The sequence below is a fragment of the Neomonachus schauinslandi genome, chromosome 11 (assembly GCF_002201575.2).
Source record: "Neomonachus schauinslandi chromosome 11, ASM220157v2, whole genome shotgun sequence".
In the NCBI taxonomy this organism is placed as follows: Eukaryota; Metazoa; Chordata; class Mammalia; order Carnivora; family Phocidae; genus Neomonachus; species Neomonachus schauinslandi.
In genome coordinates, this window is record NC_058413.1 from 7,445,931 (window position 1) to 7,467,799 (window position 21,869).

General features: G+C 43.3%; 2 protein-coding genes across 2 annotated transcripts; both read left to right on the plus strand.

The window, feature by feature from the left end:
• MAJIN (membrane anchored junction protein) lies at positions 1–17,845 on the plus strand. The gene is made up of 8 exons (XM_021685015.2): positions 1–101; positions 7,239–7,284; positions 9,770–9,845; positions 10,017–10,142; positions 11,452–11,483; positions 11,797–11,888; positions 16,924–16,996; positions 17,775–17,845. The coding sequence occupies exons 1-8, from the start codon at positions 1–3 to the stop codon at positions 17,796–17,798; spliced, it is 570 nt and encodes a 189-aa protein (XP_021540690.1). The 3' UTR covers positions 17,799–17,845.
• Positions 17,846–19,361: 1,516 nt separating this feature from the next.
• GPHA2 (glycoprotein hormone subunit alpha 2) lies at positions 19,362–21,800 on the plus strand. Its single transcript, XM_021685258.1, is given in 6 exon segments — positions 19,362–19,373; positions 20,534–20,611; positions 21,135–21,237; positions 21,400–21,584; positions 21,698–21,718; positions 21,720–21,800. Coding segments are annotated over 6 exon segments (480 nt in total).
• Positions 21,801–21,869: the final 69 nt, after the last annotated feature.

The following is a 21,869-nucleotide window of genomic DNA, read 5'->3' on the forward strand; positions in this document are numbered from 1 at the left end:
ATGAGTTTAAAACCCTTCACCTACCCGTTTCCAGAAACGAGGTTTCTTCATGCAGGACCCAATGTGTATAAATTCAAAATTAGATATGGCAACAACATCAGGTAATTTTAAAGCTAGGAGAGTAGCTTTTGCAAATACAGGTTAGTACATTCTGACAGGTCATCCCTTCTCTGCCTTCACTCAGTCCAGGGGACTGGCTGAAGTAGCATCTTGTAGGACTCTCCCAGATATTTTATATTCCACATATTATTATTCAGGTAAGTTTCTAAGTTATTGATGGCATACCTTTGGAGCAGTGGTTCTCATGATTTTTTATCTCAGGATCTCTTTGCACTCTTAAGATTATTGAGGATCCCAAAGAGGTTTTGATTATGTGGGTTATACCTGTCAATATGTATCATATAAAGATTAAAACAGAAAAATTAAAATAACATACTTATTAATTTAAAAATAATGTATCATTAAATGTTAACAGATAATATATTTTATTAAAAGTATATTTCTAGCACCTGGGTGGCTCAGTCACTTAAGCATCTGACTCTTGATTTTGGCTCAGGTCATGATCTCAGGGTCATGAGATCGAACCCCACATCAGGCACCACACTCAGCAGGAAGTCTGCTGGAGATTCTTTCTTTTCCTCTCCCTCTCCCTCTCCCTCTTCCCCTCCCCCTGCTCTTGCTCTCCTTCTCTCTAAAATAAATAGTAAATCTTAAAAAAAAAAAAAACTGTATTTCTAAAAAATTAATGAGGAGATTGGCATTGTTCACATACCTGGGATTTACCCCAGGAATTCAAGGATGGTTCAGCATACAGACATCAACCAATATAGGGGCACTTGGGTGGCTCAGTCAGTTAAGCCTTTGGCTCAGGTCATGATCCCAGGGTCCTGGGATCAAGTCCTGCATTGAGTTCCCTGCTCAGTGGGGAGTCTGCTTCTCCCTCTGCCCCCCCCCCCGCTTGTGTACTCTTTCTCAAATAAATAAATACAATCTTTAAAAAAAAAGAAATCAACCAATATAGTACACTGCATTAATAGAATGAAGGGGAAAAAAACACATAATCATCCTAATTGATAAAGAAAAAGCATTTGAGGCAGACAGCCTTTCCTCTGCTGTCCTGCCTGCTGCCCCTTTGAGGTGTATTCAATAAACTTTCACCTCCTTTAAGAAAAAAGAAAGAAAAAGCATTTGACCAAATCCAGCACCCTTTCATGATAAAAACACTCAATAAACTAGGAAGAGAGGGGAACTTCCTCAGTATGATAAGGCCATATGTGGAAATGCCACAGCTAACATCATACTCATTTTTAAAAAAAGCTTTTTCCTTAAGATCAAAAACAATGGGGCGCCTGGGTGGCTCAGTCGTTAAGCTACTGCCTTCAGCTTGCATCATGGTCTCAGGATCTTGGGATCGAGCCCCACATTGGCCTCCCTGCTCTGCGGGAGGCCTGCTTCTCCCTCTCCCACTCCCCCTGCTTATGTTCCCTCTCTTGCTGTGTCTCTCTCTGTCAAATAAATAAAATTTTAAGAAAGAGACAAGGATGCCCACTTTCATCACTTCTATTCATCATAGTACTGGTTTCTAGCCAGAGCAATTAGGAAAAAGAAATTAAATGCATACAAATTGGAAAGGAAGAAGTAAAACTATATCTGTGGAAGACATGATCTTACATGTTGAAAATCCTAAAGAATCCACACGTACACAGAAAAACTATTAGACCTGATCAATGAATTAAGAAAAGTTTCAGGATACAAAATCAACATACAAAATCAGTTGTATTTGTGTGCACTGGCAAAAACCAATCTGAACACAAAATGAAGAAAACAATTCCATTTACAATAACATCAATATGAAAAAAATACTTAGCAATAAATTTAACCAAAGAAATGGAAGACTTACACACTGAAAACTACAAAAAGTTGCTGAAAGAAATCAAAGCCTTAAATTAATAGATATCTATGTTTGTAGATTGGAGGACTTAATATTATTAAGATGACAAAGCAACCTACAGATTCAGTGAAATCCCTGTCAAAATCCCAATGGCATATTTTGCAAAAATGGACAAGCCCATCTTAAAATTCATATGGAATTTCAAGGGACCCTGAATAGCTGAAATAATCTTAAAAAAGAATAAATTGGAAGACTCATACTTCCCAATTTAAAAACTTACTACAAAGCTACAGGTAATCAAAAAGTATGGTATGGCCTTAGGAAAACTTTATAGACCATAGGATAGAATTGAGAGCCCAGAAATAAACCCTCACATCTATGGTCAACTGGTTTTTAAAAAAAAAAAAATTTTTTTTTAATTTTTTTTTTTAAGATTTTATTTATTTATTTGAGAGAGAGAGAATGAGAGAGAGGGAGCATGAGGAGGGGAGGGTCAGAGGGAGAAGCAGACTCCCCGCCGAGCAGGGAGCCCGATGTGGGACTCGATCCTGGGACTCCAGGATCATGACCTGAGCCGAAGGCAGTCGCTTAACCAACTGAGCCACCCAGGCGCCCAAAAAAAAAATTTTTTTTAAGATTTTATTTATTTATTAGAGAGACAGTGAGAGAACAGGAGAGGGGGAGGAGCAGAGGGAGAAGCAGACTCCCCACTGAGCAGGGAGTCTGATGCGGGACTCGATCTTGGGACTCCAGGATCATGACCTGAGCCAAAGGCAGTCGCTTAACCCACTGAGCCACCCAGGCGCCCTGGCCAATTGGTTTTTGACTAGAATGCCAAGACCATTCAATAGGGGAGGAACAGTCTCTTCTCTTTAATAAATGGTTCTGACAAGAGTAGATATCCACATGCAGAAGAACAAAGTTAGACCCTTACCTTATACCATATACAAAACTTAACTCAAAATAGATCAAAGATCTAGGGGCACCTAGGTGGCACAGTCGGTTGAGCTACCAACTCTTGGTTTTGACTCAGGTCGTGATCTTGGGGTCATGAGACTGAGACCCATGTTGGGCTCCACACTCAGTGTGGAATCTGCTTAAGACTCTTTCTCCCTCTCCCTCTGCCCCTCCCCCACTAAAAATAAATAAATCTTTTAAAAAATCAATGATCTAAATTTAAGAGCTAAAACTGTAAAGCTCTTAGAAGAAAATATAGGGACAAATTTTCATGACTTTGAATTTGGCAGTGGTTTCTTAAATACAATACCAAAGGCATAGGCAACAAAAGAAATTAGATAAATTTGGACTTGACTAAATTTAAAAAAAATTTTTTTAATGATTTTATGTATTTATTTGAGAGAGAGAGCATGGGGGGGAGGGGCAGAGGGAGAGGCAGACTCCCTGCTGAGCAGGGAGCCCAATCCAGGACTCGATCCCAGGACTCTGGGCTCATGACCTGAGCCGAAGGCAGACGCTTAACCGACTGAGCCATCCAGGTGCCCCAACTAAATTTTTTTAAAATTGTGCATCAAAGGACACTATCAACAGAGTTAAAGGGCAACCCACAGATGGGAGAAAAATATTTGTAAATCATATATCTGGTAAGAGTTTAATGTCGAGAATATAGAAAGAAGTACAATTCAACAGCAAAATAATAAACCAATTTTAAAATGGACAAAAGACTTGAATAGACATTCTTCAAAGGAGATATATGAATAGCCAATAAGCACATGAAAAGATGTTCAATATCATTAGTCACTAGGGAAATGCAAATCCAAACCACAATGAGATACCACTTTACACCTACCTGGATAGCTATATAAAAAAACAAAAAACAACAAAAAAGACCACCCAGAAAATTAACAGTTAGCAAGGATGTAGAGAAATTGGAAACCTTGTATAGTGCTTATGGGAATATAAAGTAGTGCACCTGCCGTGGAAAACAATTTGGCAGTTCCTCAAAAAGTTAAACATAGAATTACCATATGACCCAGCAATTTCATTTGTAGGTATATGCCCCAAAGAATTGAAAACAGGGATTCAAGCAGGTGGTTGTACAACACTGTTCATAGCTGTATTATTCACAATAGCCAGAAGACGGAAACAACCCAAGTGTCCATCAAATTAGTGAATGGATAAACAAAATGCAGTTATATGTGTGGTATATACATATATACAATGGAATATTATTCAGCCATAAAAAGAAATTGCAAAAGAAATGAAGTTCTGATACAGGTACAACATGGATAAACCTTGAAAACATTATGCTAAGTGAAATAATCCACTAACAAAAGGAAAAATATTGTATGATTCCACTTCCATGAAATATAAAATAGGAAAATTTATAGAGATAGAGAGTAGACTGGGGGGCGCCTGGGTGGCTCAGTCGTTAAGCATCTGCCTTCGGCTCAGGTCATGGTCCCAGGGTCCTGGGATCGAGCCCCACATTGGGCTCCCTGCTCGGCGGGAAGCCTGCTTCTCCCTCTCCCACTCTCCCTGCCTCTGTTCCCTCTCTTGCTGTGTCTCTCTCTGTCAAATAAATAAAATCTTAAAAAAAAAAATAAGTAAGTAGACTAGGGGTCGCCAGGGTGGGTGGAGGGCAGAATGGGGAATTATTGCTTAATGAGTACACTGTTTCTGTTTGAGAAGATAAACTTTGGAAATAGTGGTGATGGTTGCACACCATGGTTATGAGTGTAATTAATACCACTGAATTGTATACTTAAAAATGTTTAAAATGGTGGGGCGCCTGGGTGGCTCAGTTGTTAAGCGTCTGCCTTCGGCTCAGGTCATGATCCCACCATCCTGGGATCGAGCCCCGCATCGGGCTCCCTGCTCGGCCGGGGGCCTGCTTCTCCCTCTCCCACTCCCCCGGCTTGTGTTCCCTCTCTGGCTGTCTTTCTCTCTGTCAAATAAATAAAACCTTTAGAAAAAAAATGTTTAGGGGGGCGCCTGGGTGGTTCAGTTGGTTAAGCGACTGCCTTCGGCTCAGGTCATGATCCTGGAGTCCCGGGATCGAGTCCCGCATCGGGCTCCCTGCTCAGCGAGGAGCCTGCTTCTCCCTCTGACCCTCCTCCCTCTCCTGCTTTCTGTCTCTCATTCTCTCTCTCTCAAAGAAATAAATCTTTAAAAAAAAAAAAAATGTTTAAAATGGCAAATTTTAGGTTGTATATATTTTGCCACAATTTTAAAGTGTATTAATTTAAAATAATAATATATCCATTAAATGTTAACACATTTTTATTAAAAATAACCATATTTTCCAAGACAAAACATTAATGAGAAGATTGGCATTGTTTTAAATTTTTGCAAATCTCATTAGTGTCTGGTTTAATAGAAGCCTGCTAGATTACATCTGCTTCTGCATTCAATCTGTTTTGAATTTTTTTTTTTTTTTGGTTGAGTTACATGAAAAAAATCCAGCCCCACATAGATTTGTAGTTGGGAAGGGTAGGAATTTGATAATAGCCTTCACAGATCATTGTGGATATTCTTCTTTGACCCTGCATTAAAAATTAACAAGTGGTAGTTGTTTTGTTTTGTTTTGTTTTAATGTAGTTTTTTAAAAAGATTTGTTTATTTATTTGAGAGCAGGTGGAGAGGCAGAGGGAGTGTCTTTTTCTTTTTAAAGATTTTATTTATTTGAGAGAGAGAAAACGTGTGCCCGTGCGTGAGCAGGGGGAGGGGCAGAAGGAGAGAGAGAGGCAAAGAATCCCAAGCAGACACAGCACAGAGCCAGGCTCGGGGCTCTATCTCACGTCCCATGAGATCATGACCTGAGCCGAAACCAAGGGTTGGACACTTAACTGCCTGAGCCACCCAGGCTTCCCTAATGTGGTAGTTTTTTTTGTTTTGTTCTTTTTTTTTTTTTTTTTAAAGACTTTATTTGTCTAGATAGAGAGAGAGTGGGTAGGCAGGTTTGGGAAGCAGAGGGAGAGGGAGAGAGAGAATCTCAAGCCAACTCTGCACTGAACACAGAGCAGAGAGCCCAGAGGCCTACACGGAGATCGATCCCAAGACCTGAGATCAATCATGACCCGAGATTGATCATGACCTGAGCTGAAATCAAGAGTTGGTTGCTAAGCCAACTGAGCCACCCAGGCTCTCCGTTAATATGGTGGTTTTTTAAAGGTTAGTTGCAATATGGAATCTGAATTGTATCAGTGAACTTTCTGAACTCTGCTACATTAAAAGCTATTGGTCTGTCTTGTTCTGTAAGTGAATCTTTTACCTAGAATGATTTTGTAACATGATGCGTTTCATTGGTCATTTGGAAAATATTGGTTCACTGACTTATATAGATCATCCAAATGTCGACTCATTTCATTATACAATATCATAAAATCATATTTGCTAATATCCCTATCAATCTTAGAAAAGTATTTAAATATTTGAAAGTTGTCACCCTCAGTGTGGTGGATAGAAGTTTTCCAAAGTTCAAATTTTTGCTTGAAATCCCAAAATTTATCATTGACACAAACTGTCCGTTGCTTTCCTTGAATTGATAAGCTCATTTTTGAGAAAATGTCACATTCCTAAATCTGAAAACAACTATAGTTTGTCTGTTAACTGATCACTGAAGTAAAACAACATCCCATGAAAAGACCAGCTAGTTCAGTTTGCAATTTAAACAATTGCACAAGTGCTTTTCCTCAAGACAACCATCGTATTTCGGTGTGCAGCAAAAGTGCTGTATGAGTACTTTCCATTTTATCACATAATGTATTAAAAAGACGTGTATTTAAGGGTTGAGATTTTATAAAATTATTAATTTTTTCCTTCTTCCTCAAATATATTAAATGAAGCTGGATTTTTTTTCCTGTGTGGCAGTTAAAATGACCACAATTTAAACTTACAGTTTAGTGCAACTGGCTAGATTTGTGCAAAGGCACCAGCAATTTTGCCCTCCACTGCTTTTGCACTAATGATTAAAATATTAACACAGCAAAAAAGGGCAAATAACATCTTACTATTACTATAAAAATAGTTTTGCCCTTCGAGATCCCTTGAAAGGGTCTTGAGGACACCTGGTGGTCCACAGACTACACTTGAGTACACCTCGTCTAACAAATTATTAACTTTCACAGTGGAAATGTCGGGTCTTGGCAGGTTAATGAAGAAGATATTTTAGTACAGCCTTCTACCGATTCTCAGATCACACCACCTAAGTGATCACTTTTTCCCATGAGCCCTGGGTCAACACACACAACTGTTACTTAGTTATGTTTCTGTAGCTCATTGGAAGTGTCATTTTTGCTCTACTGTCTTCTCTCTACTGACCATAGAGTCTACTGTCTTCAGAGTTTTCCTTCTTGGTGTACTTATGTCTTATCTGTTTACCTTCTAGAGGGGAAGAGATAGAGAATAAGGAAGTCATCGTCCAGGAGCTGGAGGTAGGGAAAGAAGCAGACAACTTCTGGGAAAGTTATTCTTTAAGACAAGGATGTGTCCATATCCAGATCTTAATTATTTCCTGTGAACTGAGTCATAGCCTCCACTTGATCACTTGGCTTCTCCCTGCCATATTTCCTCTGCAAAGAAACTTCACTGTTTTTCCAGGGAAATTAAAACCTGTATCCTTTTTCAGTTCTCCTAGTTGAAGTGTCAGCACCTTTGAGGCTGAGTTCTATTGTTTCCACCAGAGTTCCCAGCCCTCTGCAGCTCTCTTTTGTGGCAGCCAGCATAGAGAAAGCTTCTGGAGGACTGCCGCCTTCCAGGGCTCTGGGAAACCTCACCCTCCCAACCACTGCCTGGTACTTGACGTTCAGGAAACTCAACTGTAAATACACAGACAAGACTGCTGTGTCTTCACTTTAATTGGAAACATTTGCAATTTGCTTTATTCCTACTTCATTTTCATTCCTTTTCTACCCAGCATTAGGTTCTCCCACAGGAAGAAGATTGAGCAAGTGAAAAGCTTTGTAAATTGGTGAAAGCATTGTCCAAGGAGTTAGAGCTCTGGGTGCTGGCCCTGGATTCCAGCCCTGGCTGAGCTACTGATTAGCTGCGCAGCCCCCCAGTAAATCATTCTCTTGGTCTTAATTGCCTCATACATAAAATGAGAGTGCTAAACTAGGTTATTTCTCTTCTAACTTCACAACTCAGTGATTTATGGCTGTTCTAATTTATGAAGACATCTGCTGCCAGATTTCAAAGAATTTGAATACAATGAAATATACAAACAAAACTCTTTCAACCAAAAATTTAAGTCATAGCCTTAAAGGTATCTATCTATAGCTCTTTGGCTAAGTGTTGAAAGATACGTTAGGATCTTGCAGGAGCTCATAGACATCATTATAAATAACAATTATTTTAATATAGGAACATGACAGTTTTCTGCTTATTTTAATTGTGAGTAGAGCAAAGTTTATTTCACTTTGCTTCAGTTAATTCTGGCAGAGAACAGCTCAAGGCAGTATAGTAAAGTGGAGAGAGCATAGACCTTAGAGCCAATCACATCTGGATAGGAGTTAAGTTCTGCCTTCACACTGGGGTTTGGGGGAAGTTACCTATTTTCTCTGAGCCTGTTTTCCTACCTGTCAATGAAGTTGATAAATAATACCTGTTTCCAAGATTGTGGTGAAGATTAGAAATAGATGTGTGCAATGCTTGCCACATCATAGCTAGAAAGCATCTATCTACATTTATAATCCTACCAAATTTTTCAAAGTGCTTTTTATATGTTCTTACTCTCAGTTTTGAGTCAGATGTTACCATCCTCTTTTATTCAGAAAATGTTTATTGATAGGCAGTGAGCCTAATGGTTAGGAGGGTAAACTCTGGAACCCTACTGCCTGGGTTCATATCTTGGCTCCACCATTACTATCTATGTAAACCGGAATAAGTTATTTCACCTCTCTGTCTCAGTTTCCTTGTCTATAAAATGGGGATAATAGAAGTGCCTATCTCATAAGGTCTCTATGACTGTTAATATGTATAAAAATAATAACACTTGACATCATGATTATTCAATAAATATTAGCTATTAAAATTATAAGCCAGAGGCTCCTGGCTGGCTCAGTTGGTGGAGCGTACGACTCTTGATCTCGGGATCATGAATTCAAGCCCCGTGTTGGGCGTAGAGATTATAAATAAACTTTAAAATTGTAAGCCAGATACTATGGTAGTACAGAGAATACAAAGATAAATAAGGCACCATTTCTACCTACTGTGAGCCCTAATACGAGGAAATCGAGGCTTAGAGAGATGAAATGACAAAGCTAAGACTGAAGTCCAGATGTTTCCCCCATAGAAATCCAGTAGTCTTTTCATGATACCAAATTGTTTAATTGGTATATACTAATAAGCATAGGTTAATTAGAGACTAATCAATTAAGATTTTAAAAGAGTAGAAGAAAAGGTTGAACTTAAGCTAACGTAAAATAACTACATATCAATAAATACCAGTATTATTCATTCAGTCAGTATACATTTACTGAGGTAGACACCATAGAAGGGATGCTAAAATGAATCAGGTATATATTCTAGCTCACGGAGATTTCTCAGTAAGAAAAATAAAACATGTGGTTGGAATGTAGTAAAGACCCAAGGCTAACTACTGTGAAGTTTGAGACTAATAGTTAATTTACAACTTGGGAAATCAGGGAAAAGTTTCTGGAGGAGATAGCTTTTGAACTGGACCTTAAAGGATAGGTGGGATTTGGACATAGGCTGATGGGTAGAAAGGGCATTTCAGGCAGAGGGAACAGACTATGCAAGAACACAGAAATGGAGAAGAAGAAGGCATGTTCAGGGAACAGCAAATAGTTCAGCTTTAATAGAATATAGAGTATGGAAAAAACAGTGACAGGTATAAATGGAAAGATTGGCTGGGACCAGACGGTATTAAAGTCATTTCAACTTTTTTTTTTTCCTCAGGATTCTATTCGTGTAGTCTTGGGAAACTTGGACAATCTGCAGCCATTTGCTACAGACCACTTCATTATATTTCCCTGTATCCTTTCATTTCTGGATAGAAATGAGCTGCAGGTCGCATTGTAGATTCAAATGGAAGCAGCAAACCCACCGGGCAAACCAGGGAAAGGAGAGGGTCTTATCCCTAAAATAGTACTCAAGGACTCATACTGACTGACTTCTTTCCTCACTCCTTAGCACCATTTCCCAGATAAAAGCAAATGGGAGAGAGTGTCCCACCTGAAATTCAAACATGGGGAAATTGTCTTGGTCCCTTATCCATTTGTTTTCACTCTATATGTGGAGATGAAATGGTTTCATGAAAACCCGTCACCTGGTAAGTAGAATGATGGAAGTGAGTGGTAGAGAAGAAATAGGGAAGGTTGAATGTCCATGGTTAGCAGTGCAAGCTCAATGTGGCAAAATGGTCAGCCAGACTGGGCCCCGACACTGCACAGTGCAGAGGTTAGGAACAAAGTGCTCCAAGCCAGACTGCCTGGTTCAAATCCTGGTGGATTAGCCACTTAATAGTTGTATGACCTTAGATGAATTAGTTATCTTTCTGTGCCTCCTTTGTGAAATGGTGAAGAATAATAATAGCACCTATCTCGTTGGGTTGTTAAAAGGATTACATATATATAAATACTGGTAGATGGAAAGGAGTACAAAGTCTGACTGACAGTAATCACTCAGTGAAAGGGATCTATTATATAAAAATACTTCCTTCCATTTTAGAGTATGCAGTGACTTTCACCTTAGGGGTATCTTAAAGGCATCTCCCAGTTTTTTTTTTTTTTTAAGACTTTATTTATTTATTTGACAGAGAGAGACACAGCGAGAGAGGGAACACAAGCAGGGGGAGTGGGAGAGGGAGAAGCAGGCTTCACGCCGAACAGGGAGCTCAATATGGGGCTCGATGCGGGGCTCGAGCCCGGGACCCTAGGATCATGACCTGAGCCAAAGGCAGATGCTTAACAACTGAGCCACCCAGGCGCCCCGACATCTCCCAGTTTTTAATCTCTGAAGGCCATTACTATTTTTACTCATAGAGGGACAAATAGATACCTGCCAGTTTGATTTGGAAAAGAGTGTAAAGACCTTGCCTCAAAATATCTACCCAGTTCATTTATCACTGATGTCTGAAGTTCTGCCTTGTTTCTTTTAGTAAGGATCATTCCCTTTTAAGTGGCATATCATTAGAATACAGTATGAATGTAATACTTTTGAGCTTGTAGATGGCAAGAGTTCTAAAACAGGAGGAGGAGAATTTGAAGACACTGTATTTCTTTTTTTTTTTTTTCAAGATTTTATTTATTTATTTGACAGAGAGAGACACAGCGAGAGAGGGAACACAGCAGGGGGGGTGGGAGAGGGAGAAGCAGGCTCCCCGCCGAGCAGGGAGCCCGATGCAGGGCTCGATCCCAGGACCCTGGGATCATGACCCGAGCCGAAGGCAGGCGCTTAACGACTGAGCCACCCAGGTGCCCCGAAGACACTGTATTTCTAGCAAAAGTGGTACCAGGCAGAAAGGAGAAGGGCAGACACAGAGGTTTTTGTCTAGGACCAGTTCTGAGAAATAAATGATAGATAGAAATCCAAGTGAACAGCATCTTGATCCATTATGACATTCAAATTTCCTATTGTAGGGGAGTCAATAAACGACAGTCCTCTTGGATTGGTAAGTTTGTCTTTTCTGTACAAGATGACAATTGCCTTTATTGCCTTGTGTTGTCCAAAAGTTCTGCTCTTATCTCTTCCTCTGCCCCTTGGTTGCTGCTCAGATGCAGTCAGAATTGTATACATGAGACCATCTTTTTCCTCATGGCTAGATTTCTGAGACGGTCTCTAACAGAATGTCTGTCCTTACTTGAAAAGCTGGTGTTAAAAGTCACTTTTGGCAGTTTAAAGATGGGGAGTTCTCTTCACTGTGCCCTCATGAACTGTGAACAGCTCTGGAAAAGGAGTCACAGGAGTCGGGTTCCTCTCTCAAGGTCCTAGCAGAGAGGAAAACAGCAGGAGCCATGATGAGGAAACGAAAACGAGCGGAAGTGCCCAGCTCCCCCAGCAGGCCAGCGCTGGACAGGTCAGTGGTGTTGAGAGAGAGTCTAAATCCTGTATCCTGGTTAGGCTTTGCCAGCTACTGCTGCCAGGCATCTTGTCCTTCAGTGAGTCACTTTTTGTCTTGGGTTCTTTGGTACTTGCCTATTTCCATGGGTGGACTAAGGGAAGGAGGCAAGTTGATATTTGCAATGCAATTTGAACACAATTCCTTCCTCAGCAAAGTAGGATTCTTCTGTTCCTCAGACAATGGCTGGGAGGAAATGCAATCAGATCTATACAATTGAATCCAAGTCCTATTCAGTGAGCTTTTAGTGTGGTCATACTACCAGAAAGCATAAGACTTAAGAAGTCCCAGAATATTATACAAGAATGTAGAGAAACCCTCAAGAGCGTGAGAAAAAAATAAAATATAATTCTATTTCACCTAGTAAGCAGTAAACTTTTGGAACTCTACCTTAAGAGATGGAGTAGGCTAAAATGGAAATATCTGCAAGAGGTTATGTATCAATTACTGCGTGAGATGCTGCAACATTAGGGGCAATGTTGAACACATCCCTAACATGTCAAAGTTGGTATTGTAGAGGGTACTTATTTTCTTCTCCCGAATCTCTGTCAGGGACAGAGTGAGTCAGTAAGGTAATACAGTCATTCTTATTTGCACCCAGAGAGGGCAGCTAGAATAATCCAAGATGTGGTTTGCTCCCCAGCCCAATGTGCTTTCAGCCCATGTTCACAGAGAGCAGCTGCTCCCTTCCTGGGATCATGGGGGCACACAGGAGCAGTGAGGGTGGACCATGAGGGAGCTGAGCCCTTTACCCTCCAAATGCACATGTCAGAGAAGAGTTAGGAAATTTCTTTCCCAGCCAGGTGGAATGTGAAGGTACTTAGGGGTGTGAAGCTTTGCTCGGTTCTAATTGACTGAATTTTCCATGGGGATGAGGCCTCACATCTTGCCTTTCTCTGGGTTTTGATGCAGACAAGTATTTCAAAATCTGATTACCTGCTGTCAACCGCATTTTTCCTTTCTCAATCCCTAGATCACTAAATGTCTCAAATTGGGATTCTGCTGTGAATTAAAGCAGCACCCAAAGAGAATTTGGCCACACAATTTATTCTGCAGGCCAGGAGTGGTATAAAAATAGCCAACCTGCTGAAATATTCATTTGGGCCACATTTGCTTAAATGTGGTGATGTTGCTGCTGCCAGTAACATTTCCTGGGCTTTTCCCTCACCTCAGGGCCAAGATGGGGATTTCCAGCCAAGGCCCCAGCAAAAAGAAGCCCCTTATGGAAACCAGGAGGGGAAGCACCAAAATGGAGGCTTTAAGGCTTCTGGCTGTTCCTGCTCTGTTACAGGTCAGGATTCCTGTTACCAGCACTTCCTGGTCCTAAGTACAGACTGAGCTGACTGAACTCATTCTTAGGTTTCACCATCCGCAGAGCAGCACCCAACCATTCCACCCTTGCCACAACCTGTCCCCAAAGTGGCCACGTAATACAAACATCGATGAATCCTTCTGTTAAAAGGTCTTTTCTTCTCAGCTTAAAAAGCTGCTGCTTGTACTCTGCAGTGAGATTAAGAAAACAGGTCTGCTGAATTGTGTGGTGGGATCCAGTAGAGACTTTTTTTCATTTTAGAAACCTTTTTGCCATCATCTACACTGGGGTCTGAGCCTGGGAACATCTAGTTTTTATAGAGGAGCTAGGCATGTATCGCATGGGATACTGGTAAGAGAAAACCTCATTTAGGGCAGTGATGGGCTGGCCCCAATAGTACTCGATTTCATTTGTGAGGTTTATTCCCCATTTAGATATTTCTATATCTGCTGCTACTCCATTTCAGAGCTGTTTTCCATAGTAGTCTCTAAAAGAGCACTCTTTCTTTTCTTCCCCTCTTGAAATAGCTGTTATTTGTGCTCTTTTCTTACTTTTCACTTATCGCTCTAAAGTAGCTCTGACCTTCAGTGTTTAAACACTACCAGTTCACCTTCCTCACCTTCCCAAGTTCCATAGCATGATCAGTATATCTATATATGCATTTATTCAACAGACTTACTGTGTGTCTACTGTGTGCCAAGTATTAGAGATATCATGCTCTCCTCTAAAAATGCCAATGGTATAAAGCTAGGCAGACAATTATTATTATTATTATTTTTTAAAGATTTTATTTATTTATCTGAGAGAGAGAATGGGAGACAGAGAGCATGAGAGGGGAAGGGTCAGAGGGAGAAGCAGACCCCCCGCTGAGCAGGGAGCCCGATGCGGGACTCGATCCCGGGACTCCAGAATCATGACTTGAGCCGAAGGCAGTTGCTTAACCAACTGAGCCACCCAGGCGCCCCTAGGCAGACAATTATTGATAGATGTGCTACATACAGGAATAAAGGAAGTACAGGGAACAAAGGAACCACAAAGGAGAACCTCACCCAAATTAGGTGGATGTGAGGGAGGGTTCCCAGAGTAGCTCAAAGAACTAAGGCCAAGAGGAGAGAGTACAGTGCATTTGGTGACTGCAAGCCAGTGTACCTGGAGCTTAGTTAAAGTACAGTGCTAAGAAATGTTACTGAAGAGGTCAGCACAGGCTAGATCATGAAGGGCTTAATGCCACTTTCAAGATCACAGGATTTCCCTAAAACATTTTTAAAGTCGAAAAGTAAAGTGATTTACATTTCTAAATGATTATTCTGCCTCCTGTTTGCAAGGTATTGTGTTAGTTGCTGGGGTGCATGCAAACACGTAAAACCTGGTTTCTTTCCAGTAACTTATTGTTTAGTTGGGGGAAGAAGGAACCCTTAGGGACTGGGACCTCTGCCTCTGTGGGTAGGGGCAGGGCACAGGACCCGTTGTGCAAAGCCATCTGGCCCACTGAGTGATTATAGGCAGATGCTTGCCCTCTTCTATACTCCCATCCTTTCAAGAAGGAAGAAAAAGAAATGAGAAAGTACAGGAGGAGTACATGAAGACCTGAAGAACAAAGACGCTTTATACAACCAAGATAATTACTATTAAAAGAACATTTCTCTCACTCTCTATCCTTCATACCTTCCTATTCTTAGTTTGACACATCATCTCCCTCAAGAACAGTACCCACAGTTTCTTACTCAACATAATTACCTTTTCAGCCTGATACTGGGTTTAGAAAAAAATGAGAAGGAAAAAAAACCAAAAGGAACATGTTTATTGATTTTGACTCAAAGCCCAATGACGGTCTCCACTGTAGACCCTGTTCCCAGAGAGAGGATTTCTCCTAAATTAGACTGATCACAGTGACTCTCAGTGTAGGTCACTTGAGCTGGAAAAATTGAATTTGCTCCTATGGTCCAATGCTTAATATTTTCTCTCCCCTTTGGGGAACTCAGCGTGTCGGGTCACATCAGTGTGGACTGTCATGTCTGAACATGACACCACTGGGATCTGGTACGGAGAAAGCTTAGAAGAACATGACACATATCTGAATAAGGTCTCTGTTTCATAAGAGGTGTTTTGGGGAGAATGGGAAGGAAAGGCCGACCCATTCCCTTTATTACTTCAGGTCCCAGACTAGAGATCCAGACTTTGTAAGGATAAAAAGTGGGGGAGAGCCAATGAATGGTTCAGAAGTAAAACAGATTATCATGTAGGTAGTTTTTTTGTTTTTGTTTTTTTTGCCACCTCTGCTTGAACTGTACTTCTAAGCAGATCTGGCCCTGAACATACAGAGAACAACCTTGTGTTGGGTTGTAAGTGCATTATGTCTTGTTGGATGTCCCAGATGGTACTCTCAGTCTTATTTCAGGCTGTGTTTTTCCTTTCTTACGACATTTGCCTAAAAAGACATCTGTCAAGTTTTCAGGAGAGCACAAATGCTAGACTGTCTCATGAGGGGAATCTCCCCTGGTTGGGAGATCTTTACCTTTGCCCCAGGGCCTCTGCCCTTCTGTTCCCCACTGCCAACCTATGTAGGTGCTTTCATTAGGGCCAATGCAGCAGAATTTAAGCTCCAAACCATAGTTTCATTAAATTTGTAAGAATCATTTCCTCAAGCTACAAATCAGAGCTGTACCCCTGTAAGCTAGTGTACTTGGAGACTTAGAAGAGGTAAGAGATGGTTTCCTTCCTCCCCAGAGTTCCCTTTCATGTTTACAGGAATATTACTTAGGTAGCAGCCTATGTGTTCTGGAATTTGCAGTTTTGTGGAAAAGTTTCTCTTAAAAATACAGCTTAGGGTGCCTGGGTGGCCCAGTCAGTTAAGTGTCTGCCTTTGGCTCAGGTCATGATCTCAGGGTCTGGAGATCAAGCCCCACATTGGGCTCCCTGCTCAGCGGGGAGTCTGCTTCTCCCTCTGCCTCTCCTCCTGGCTTGTGCTCTCTCTCACTCACTCACTATCTCTCTCAAAAAAAATAAATAAAATCTTAAAAAAAAGAAATACAGCTTATGCTTCAGTTGGGGGCTACATCCTAACTTTCCCAGAGGCTTATCATGTCTCTGCCTCCTGACCCACCTTGACAGTCTGTAGTCCCTTGCTGTAGAATTCTTCACCAGCACAACGGCTCAAGGAACTTCTCAGCACCGCTAGGTAGTCAGGCCCTCAGGTTCTTTCCAGGTGAGGGCAGTGGCCAGTTGGCAGAGAATTCCAAAGAAAACATATGAACCATGATTCTGAATATCAGGGTGTCAACTGGAAATGTTGTGGGCTTGGAACCAGGTTATAGGATGTCCCCTTCAAAGTACGAAAGAATATAAAGGAGTAGCCCAGGGAGAAAATCGATTGAGTTGTAGTTGCTGGTTGCTTAGGCCGTAGTTATGTTTACACTGCCCCAGCTCTAGCCACGCTCATCACATTTACTTGTTAATGTACTGTGCCTTTGTACATCATGTCCCTATCTAAATGCCCTACTCTCTCTGACCATCTCCTCACCCTCATTATGACAAAATCCCACTCGTCCATCAAGTTCCCATTCAAATAGCACTTCCCCTATGAAGTCTTCATTGACTGACCACCAATCAACAAATAGCATTCAGACCACCAAGCTCTATAGGAGTAAAGTTTAAAACTTTTCTTGGTCCTCTTTTTATCAGAACAGAGAAAGAAAAACCCACCAGGAATGGCAGGAGACCCCAACATTTAATATCACTGATACCCAGGAACAGGGTAGGTTCTGGGAAATTTATTCTCTTTTAATAATAATCCTGTCCTCTTTAGTTCTCTGATGAGCAGAGCAGCATAGAGTTCTGAGTGTGGGCACACTGGCTGGGTGATGTGTCTTGCTCCCATGGAGATGCCTGTTGGCCATCCTTTGGTCTGGGGACCTGCCCTTGAATAATAAAAGCTCCCCCAACCCGCAAGAGAAGTGAAGGGAAACAATGCATGTACTTCCTGTGCTTCTGATGGTGAAAATGATGCTCCCACTATTTGAAAACATTTCCATGTGGGGTGATAAGTTTTGCAGAAAAGTTGGGAGGGATGTGTTTCACTTTTTTGTCTTGTTGGAGAATAATCTTTAGGAAGCTGTCTTTCCTCCTCTTCCCTTCGGGGCATTAGTATTAATACTGAAGGTGCAGTGGATGCTCAGCAAGGGCTGGGAATGCATGTGAAGGTGTTGTCTAGCAGAAGGATTCGGTAAGGACTGTAGTTGTCGCAGATGCTAGGATGTAAGCATATGAGTTCTTCAACAAGTCATCATTCCGTGAGAAGACAACAATCTGTGGTGGGTGGCTAGGACTTGAGCAGTGTAAAAATCTCAGGGACCCAACGAAAAATACTCCAAGGTCAGAATAACATCTCCTGAGATGAAATTAGGAGGGTCAGAACAAACAAGTCACCTGGCTTCAAACGAATCTTTGTGTGAGGCTGCCCTTGGTCCACGCTGGATGTCACATGAAAGTAGCCCACGGACTAATATTTTTTCCCCTGACTGTTTTCCTTGCAGATTCTAAGTGGGAGGACAGCCTAGCAGGGCAGATTATCCCCCCACTGCAGCAAAACAACCCATCTCCACCTAAAGGACCCCCAGAGCTGGGAACCAGTGGCTTCTTTGGGTTTCTAAGGTAGGACAGGTGTCTCTCTTACCATCACACTGAGACTCAGGGCAGTCTAGGACCAGAGTCTGCCTCAGTGAGTCTCTCAGGGAAATTAGAAAAGAAATCAGATTACCTGCATAATCTCTATTTTCCCCAGGATACATGATGGAAATGAGACTCAGCACAAGGGCCCTAACTGGATTTAATAAAGACTGTGTCTTGTTCATTTTTATACAACCCACCCCAATGTGCCTAGCATTGGACCTCATTCCATAAATGCTCCTTGGACAGAGACTATTCTTATTGTTGGGCTGTTCATATTCTTCGGTTACCAAAATATTTCCATTCTCCCCTCTGAATCTTCAGAGTCCTTTTTGCAGAAGACTGTTAGCAAATCCCTTTCTCTCTCTAGAGCTCAGCTGCCCCATTCTCCTTCTTCATGCCCCACTCCTGAGTATAAAGCCAAATTAGCTTTTGGGTACCTTTTCAAATGCTGCTCCAGAGTTGAATCCATACAGTGGTTCCCCAAAGCAAAAATGCCCTCGTTAATGCCCCTAATGGGACTGGGAGAAGGGAGGGACCTCTAGAATCTCAACCCATTCTGCTCTCTTTCCCACAGCGCTCTCTTCCCCTTTCGCTATTTCTTCAGAAAGAGCAGCCAGTGAGCTTCCAGATGCAGCAGTGGGAAGAGTGTCTTCTCACAGTGACTCTTCGCATTCCGTCCTCTGTGTATGACATTTCAGTCATGGGGAATGCGGGCCCCAATCTCCCTGAGTCCTCTTGTGGGTTTGTCCTATCCTTTGCCCCTTTACAATGGATTTTTTTTTTTTTTCAATTTAAAACACTAAGAAAAGAACTTCCTAAAATGTTCTAGTCTAAGAACTGTGCTGCTCTGAGGGCCAGTTTAGGTCTTTCATCTCCAGCACTTAGGATCCTAATGAAAATAAATTATTTATGAAGAGTTATTGACTGAATTTCATGAAATAGAGAGATAGCAAACTCTTCCCTGAAGATACAGGGAAGCGATGGCTGAAACCTCTCCCCTGGGTCTACCTAGTTATTGTTGGTGGGATGCTTTGGGTGGGCGGGGTCTGTAGCTGACTGCAAACCTTAGCGTTAGCCTCCCCGGCAGGGCTTAAAGAATGGGGTTTTATAAGACTCACTTTCCTGAGCCCAGCTGACCCTCAAGATATCATCTATCCCAAATTCACCCAGTTTGGCCCCAAAGTGCACCCTCAGTAGATAAATGCTTTCCACTCACCTATCCCTCTGGCTTTTGCCAGTAATGCAATTTAGCTTCTCAGATTAACTGCAAGTCAGCCCAGGTTAGGGCCCCTGGAGAAGGCCAGGGCACCCAAGCTCTGACTTCATGTAACCCAAGGGCTGATCTGGGACAAACAGGTTAGACTTGCGTTGTGTGGCCACAGATCAAATAGATGGGAATATAGGGAAACTCATTTTAGCTCAGAACAAAGGAATCTAACTGTTATATCAGAATGGGCCACTTTGTGAGATGAGTCCTTGTCACTTCTAGTCTTTAAACAGAGCTGATGGTCTGTCAGATGCTGGAAGGTTTCTGTGATGAATGGCAGAAATGGGGTTGGAATGCTGAGGTCCCTTGGGGTCCCCTTGTTTGGCTGACTTACCCTGGATGGGGAGAAGACATGGCTGCTGTAGACAGGCCCAGGTCCCGAGGGGAGAAGGGCTGAAGGGGAACTGGAAGATTAAGGACAAGTTGTGTTTATAGCCTTTGTCCTACTGTCCCAAATATGGCCTGTTTTACAAAGCTGCTGAAAGGCACAACTCCAGAATCTAGAGAGCTGAGTGCCATTCTGACTCTGACTAGCTTACAGTGAGGCCTTGGCAAAGTCACTTTCCTCTCTGGTTCGGATTCTCTCATCTGAACAACGAAAGGTGGGTGGTGTGTGTGGCTGGCTCTGCCTTTCTGAACAAATCAGTGAGGCAGTGGCCCTGGGATGTGGGGGGCCAAATCCCCATAGGCTTCTTTCTGATCTCTGGCCTGCCCTAGCCCATGCAGCTACTGCTAACTAGGGATCTTCTCCAATTTGCCACATTCTTGCCCCAAGTGTAATTTAGCACCACGTATGGAGAGCAGATTTGGCCTGACATTAACTGTGTGACCTTTAGTAGCTTTCCTTCTCTAAGCCTTAGCTGCTTTACCTGTAAAACCTGAGCCAGAGCTGGACTAAAAGATGGGCTTTGCTGGTGTTGACAGCTTCAGACTGTTCCAGGAGTCAGGTCCCTGTTATTCCAGGGACTAAGGGGAGCCGCACTCTGTGGCTGACCCCCAGGATGATGAGTGAAAATGAAGCTCTGAAATGGACTTAGAACCCCCCATTCTCCCCAACTCTGCCACCCAGCATATCTCAGGAGGCCCTTACTGGTGTCAGTTCCTTTGTCCATAAAAATATCCTCCCAACCCTTTTCCTGTGCAGTGGATAAGGGACAAGCAAGAATGAGTTTAGTAGCTTTAGGGTTGGGGTAGCAAGGCCCTGAACAGGGGAGTGTCTTGCCCAAGGTCACACAGCAGGGAAGAGAACCCTGGCGGCCACAACTCAGCCCAGTCTTGATCCCTCTCTCCCCAACTGCACACAAGCCGCCCACTCCAGCAGCTCCTGGGCTTTTTTCCATATCTCACTGCCCCCAGCCCGGGACCTCAGGCAGCCAAAAGCAGCAGAAGCCACTCTCTGAGGACTACACCTCAGAGAAGAGTTGGATCTCCCAGGTGGGATTGCTCTGAGGCCTCTGCCCGGGAGGCAGGCCTGTAAGCTGATCCCCAAGAGGGCGTGGCTCCAGAATGTTGGCAAATAAAAATCCGGAGAGCCGGCACTGTCTGGAGACGAGCGGGAGACCTGAGGAACCCATTCCGCAAGCCACTTAGTTCCTGGGCCTTGGAAGTGGTAAGCCACTTGAGGCAGGAGGAGCCTGGGGAGGGCCTGGGGCCTGTAGATGGGGCAGATGGAGGGGGGCAGATGTTTGTGCTCCAGGTGGCAGGAGATTCCAGGGGAGAATCACTGCCTTGGGCTGACAGCTGCTCACACTCACACCCATCATGAGACACACAAGCAGACACACCATGCACCCAAAGGCAGCTCCGGGGAAAAGACAGCACGGCTCACAGGCTTGCCTCACCCCAGTCAGAAAGAGCAGCCTCACCCTGGCTCGTTCGCCAGGAGGCACACAGTAAAGAACTGCCCCTCCCACCTGCACACTTACCTAGAGACAGCGAGCTACCCACTGTGTTTCAGATCCCCATGGCATCCCCCCAAACGCTGCTCCTCTGCCTGCTGGTCCTGGCGGTCACGGAAGGTTGGGGTCGCCAGGCGGCCATCCCAGGCTGCCACTTGCACCGTGAGTAACCCTGGGAGCAGACAGCTGGGTGGGAGCCGAGCGCTAATGGACGGGACCGAAGGGCAGGCAGCACCCTCAGTGGACCCACACTGAGGTTCTGGCAACAGGAGCTAGGTGAGGCTTTGCAGAGGCGCTGTCTCCCACTCGCCTGTCTCCTTCCAGCCTTCAATGTGACAGTGCGAAGTGACCGCCAAGGCACCTGCCAGGGCTCCCATGTGGCACAGGCCTGTGTGGGCCACTGTGAGTCTAGTGCCTTCCCTTCCCGGTACTCGGTGCTGGTGGCCAGTGGCTATCGACATAATGTGACCTCCGTCTCTCAGTGCTGTACCATCAGTGGCCTGAAGAAGGTGAGACTGCCCAGCCCAGCAGTGGCTCTTTGGGGGTGGGGAGAGACAGGGGAGATGGAGATCTAAGATGGCCCAAGGAAGGTGAATGGAACACGGGTCCCCCTCTCCTGCAGGTGAAGGTGCAGCTGCAGTGTGGGGGGGGACCGGAGGGAGGAGCTGGAGATCTTCACGGCCAGGGCCTGCCAGTGTGACATGTGTCGCCTGTCGCGCTACTAGCCCGTCCTCTCCCCTCCTCCTCCACCTTGGTCAGAGGGTTTGAGGTGGAGTATAGCCCCTGTATCCAGC

Coding starts and splice junctions, on each gene's coding strand:
- MAJIN (XM_021685015.2), top strand. CDS start 1: ATGAGTTTAAAACCCTTCACCTACCCGTTTCCAGAAACGAGGTTTCTT. Junction 7,285..9,769: donor TCATCGTCCAGGAGCTGGAG/GTAGGGAAAGAA, acceptor TTTTTTCCTCAG/GATTCTATTCGTGTAGTCTT. Junction 11,484..11,796: donor ACGACAGTCCTCTTGGATTG/GTAAGTTTGTCT, acceptor TCCTCTCTCAAG/GTCCTAGCAGAGAGGAAAAC.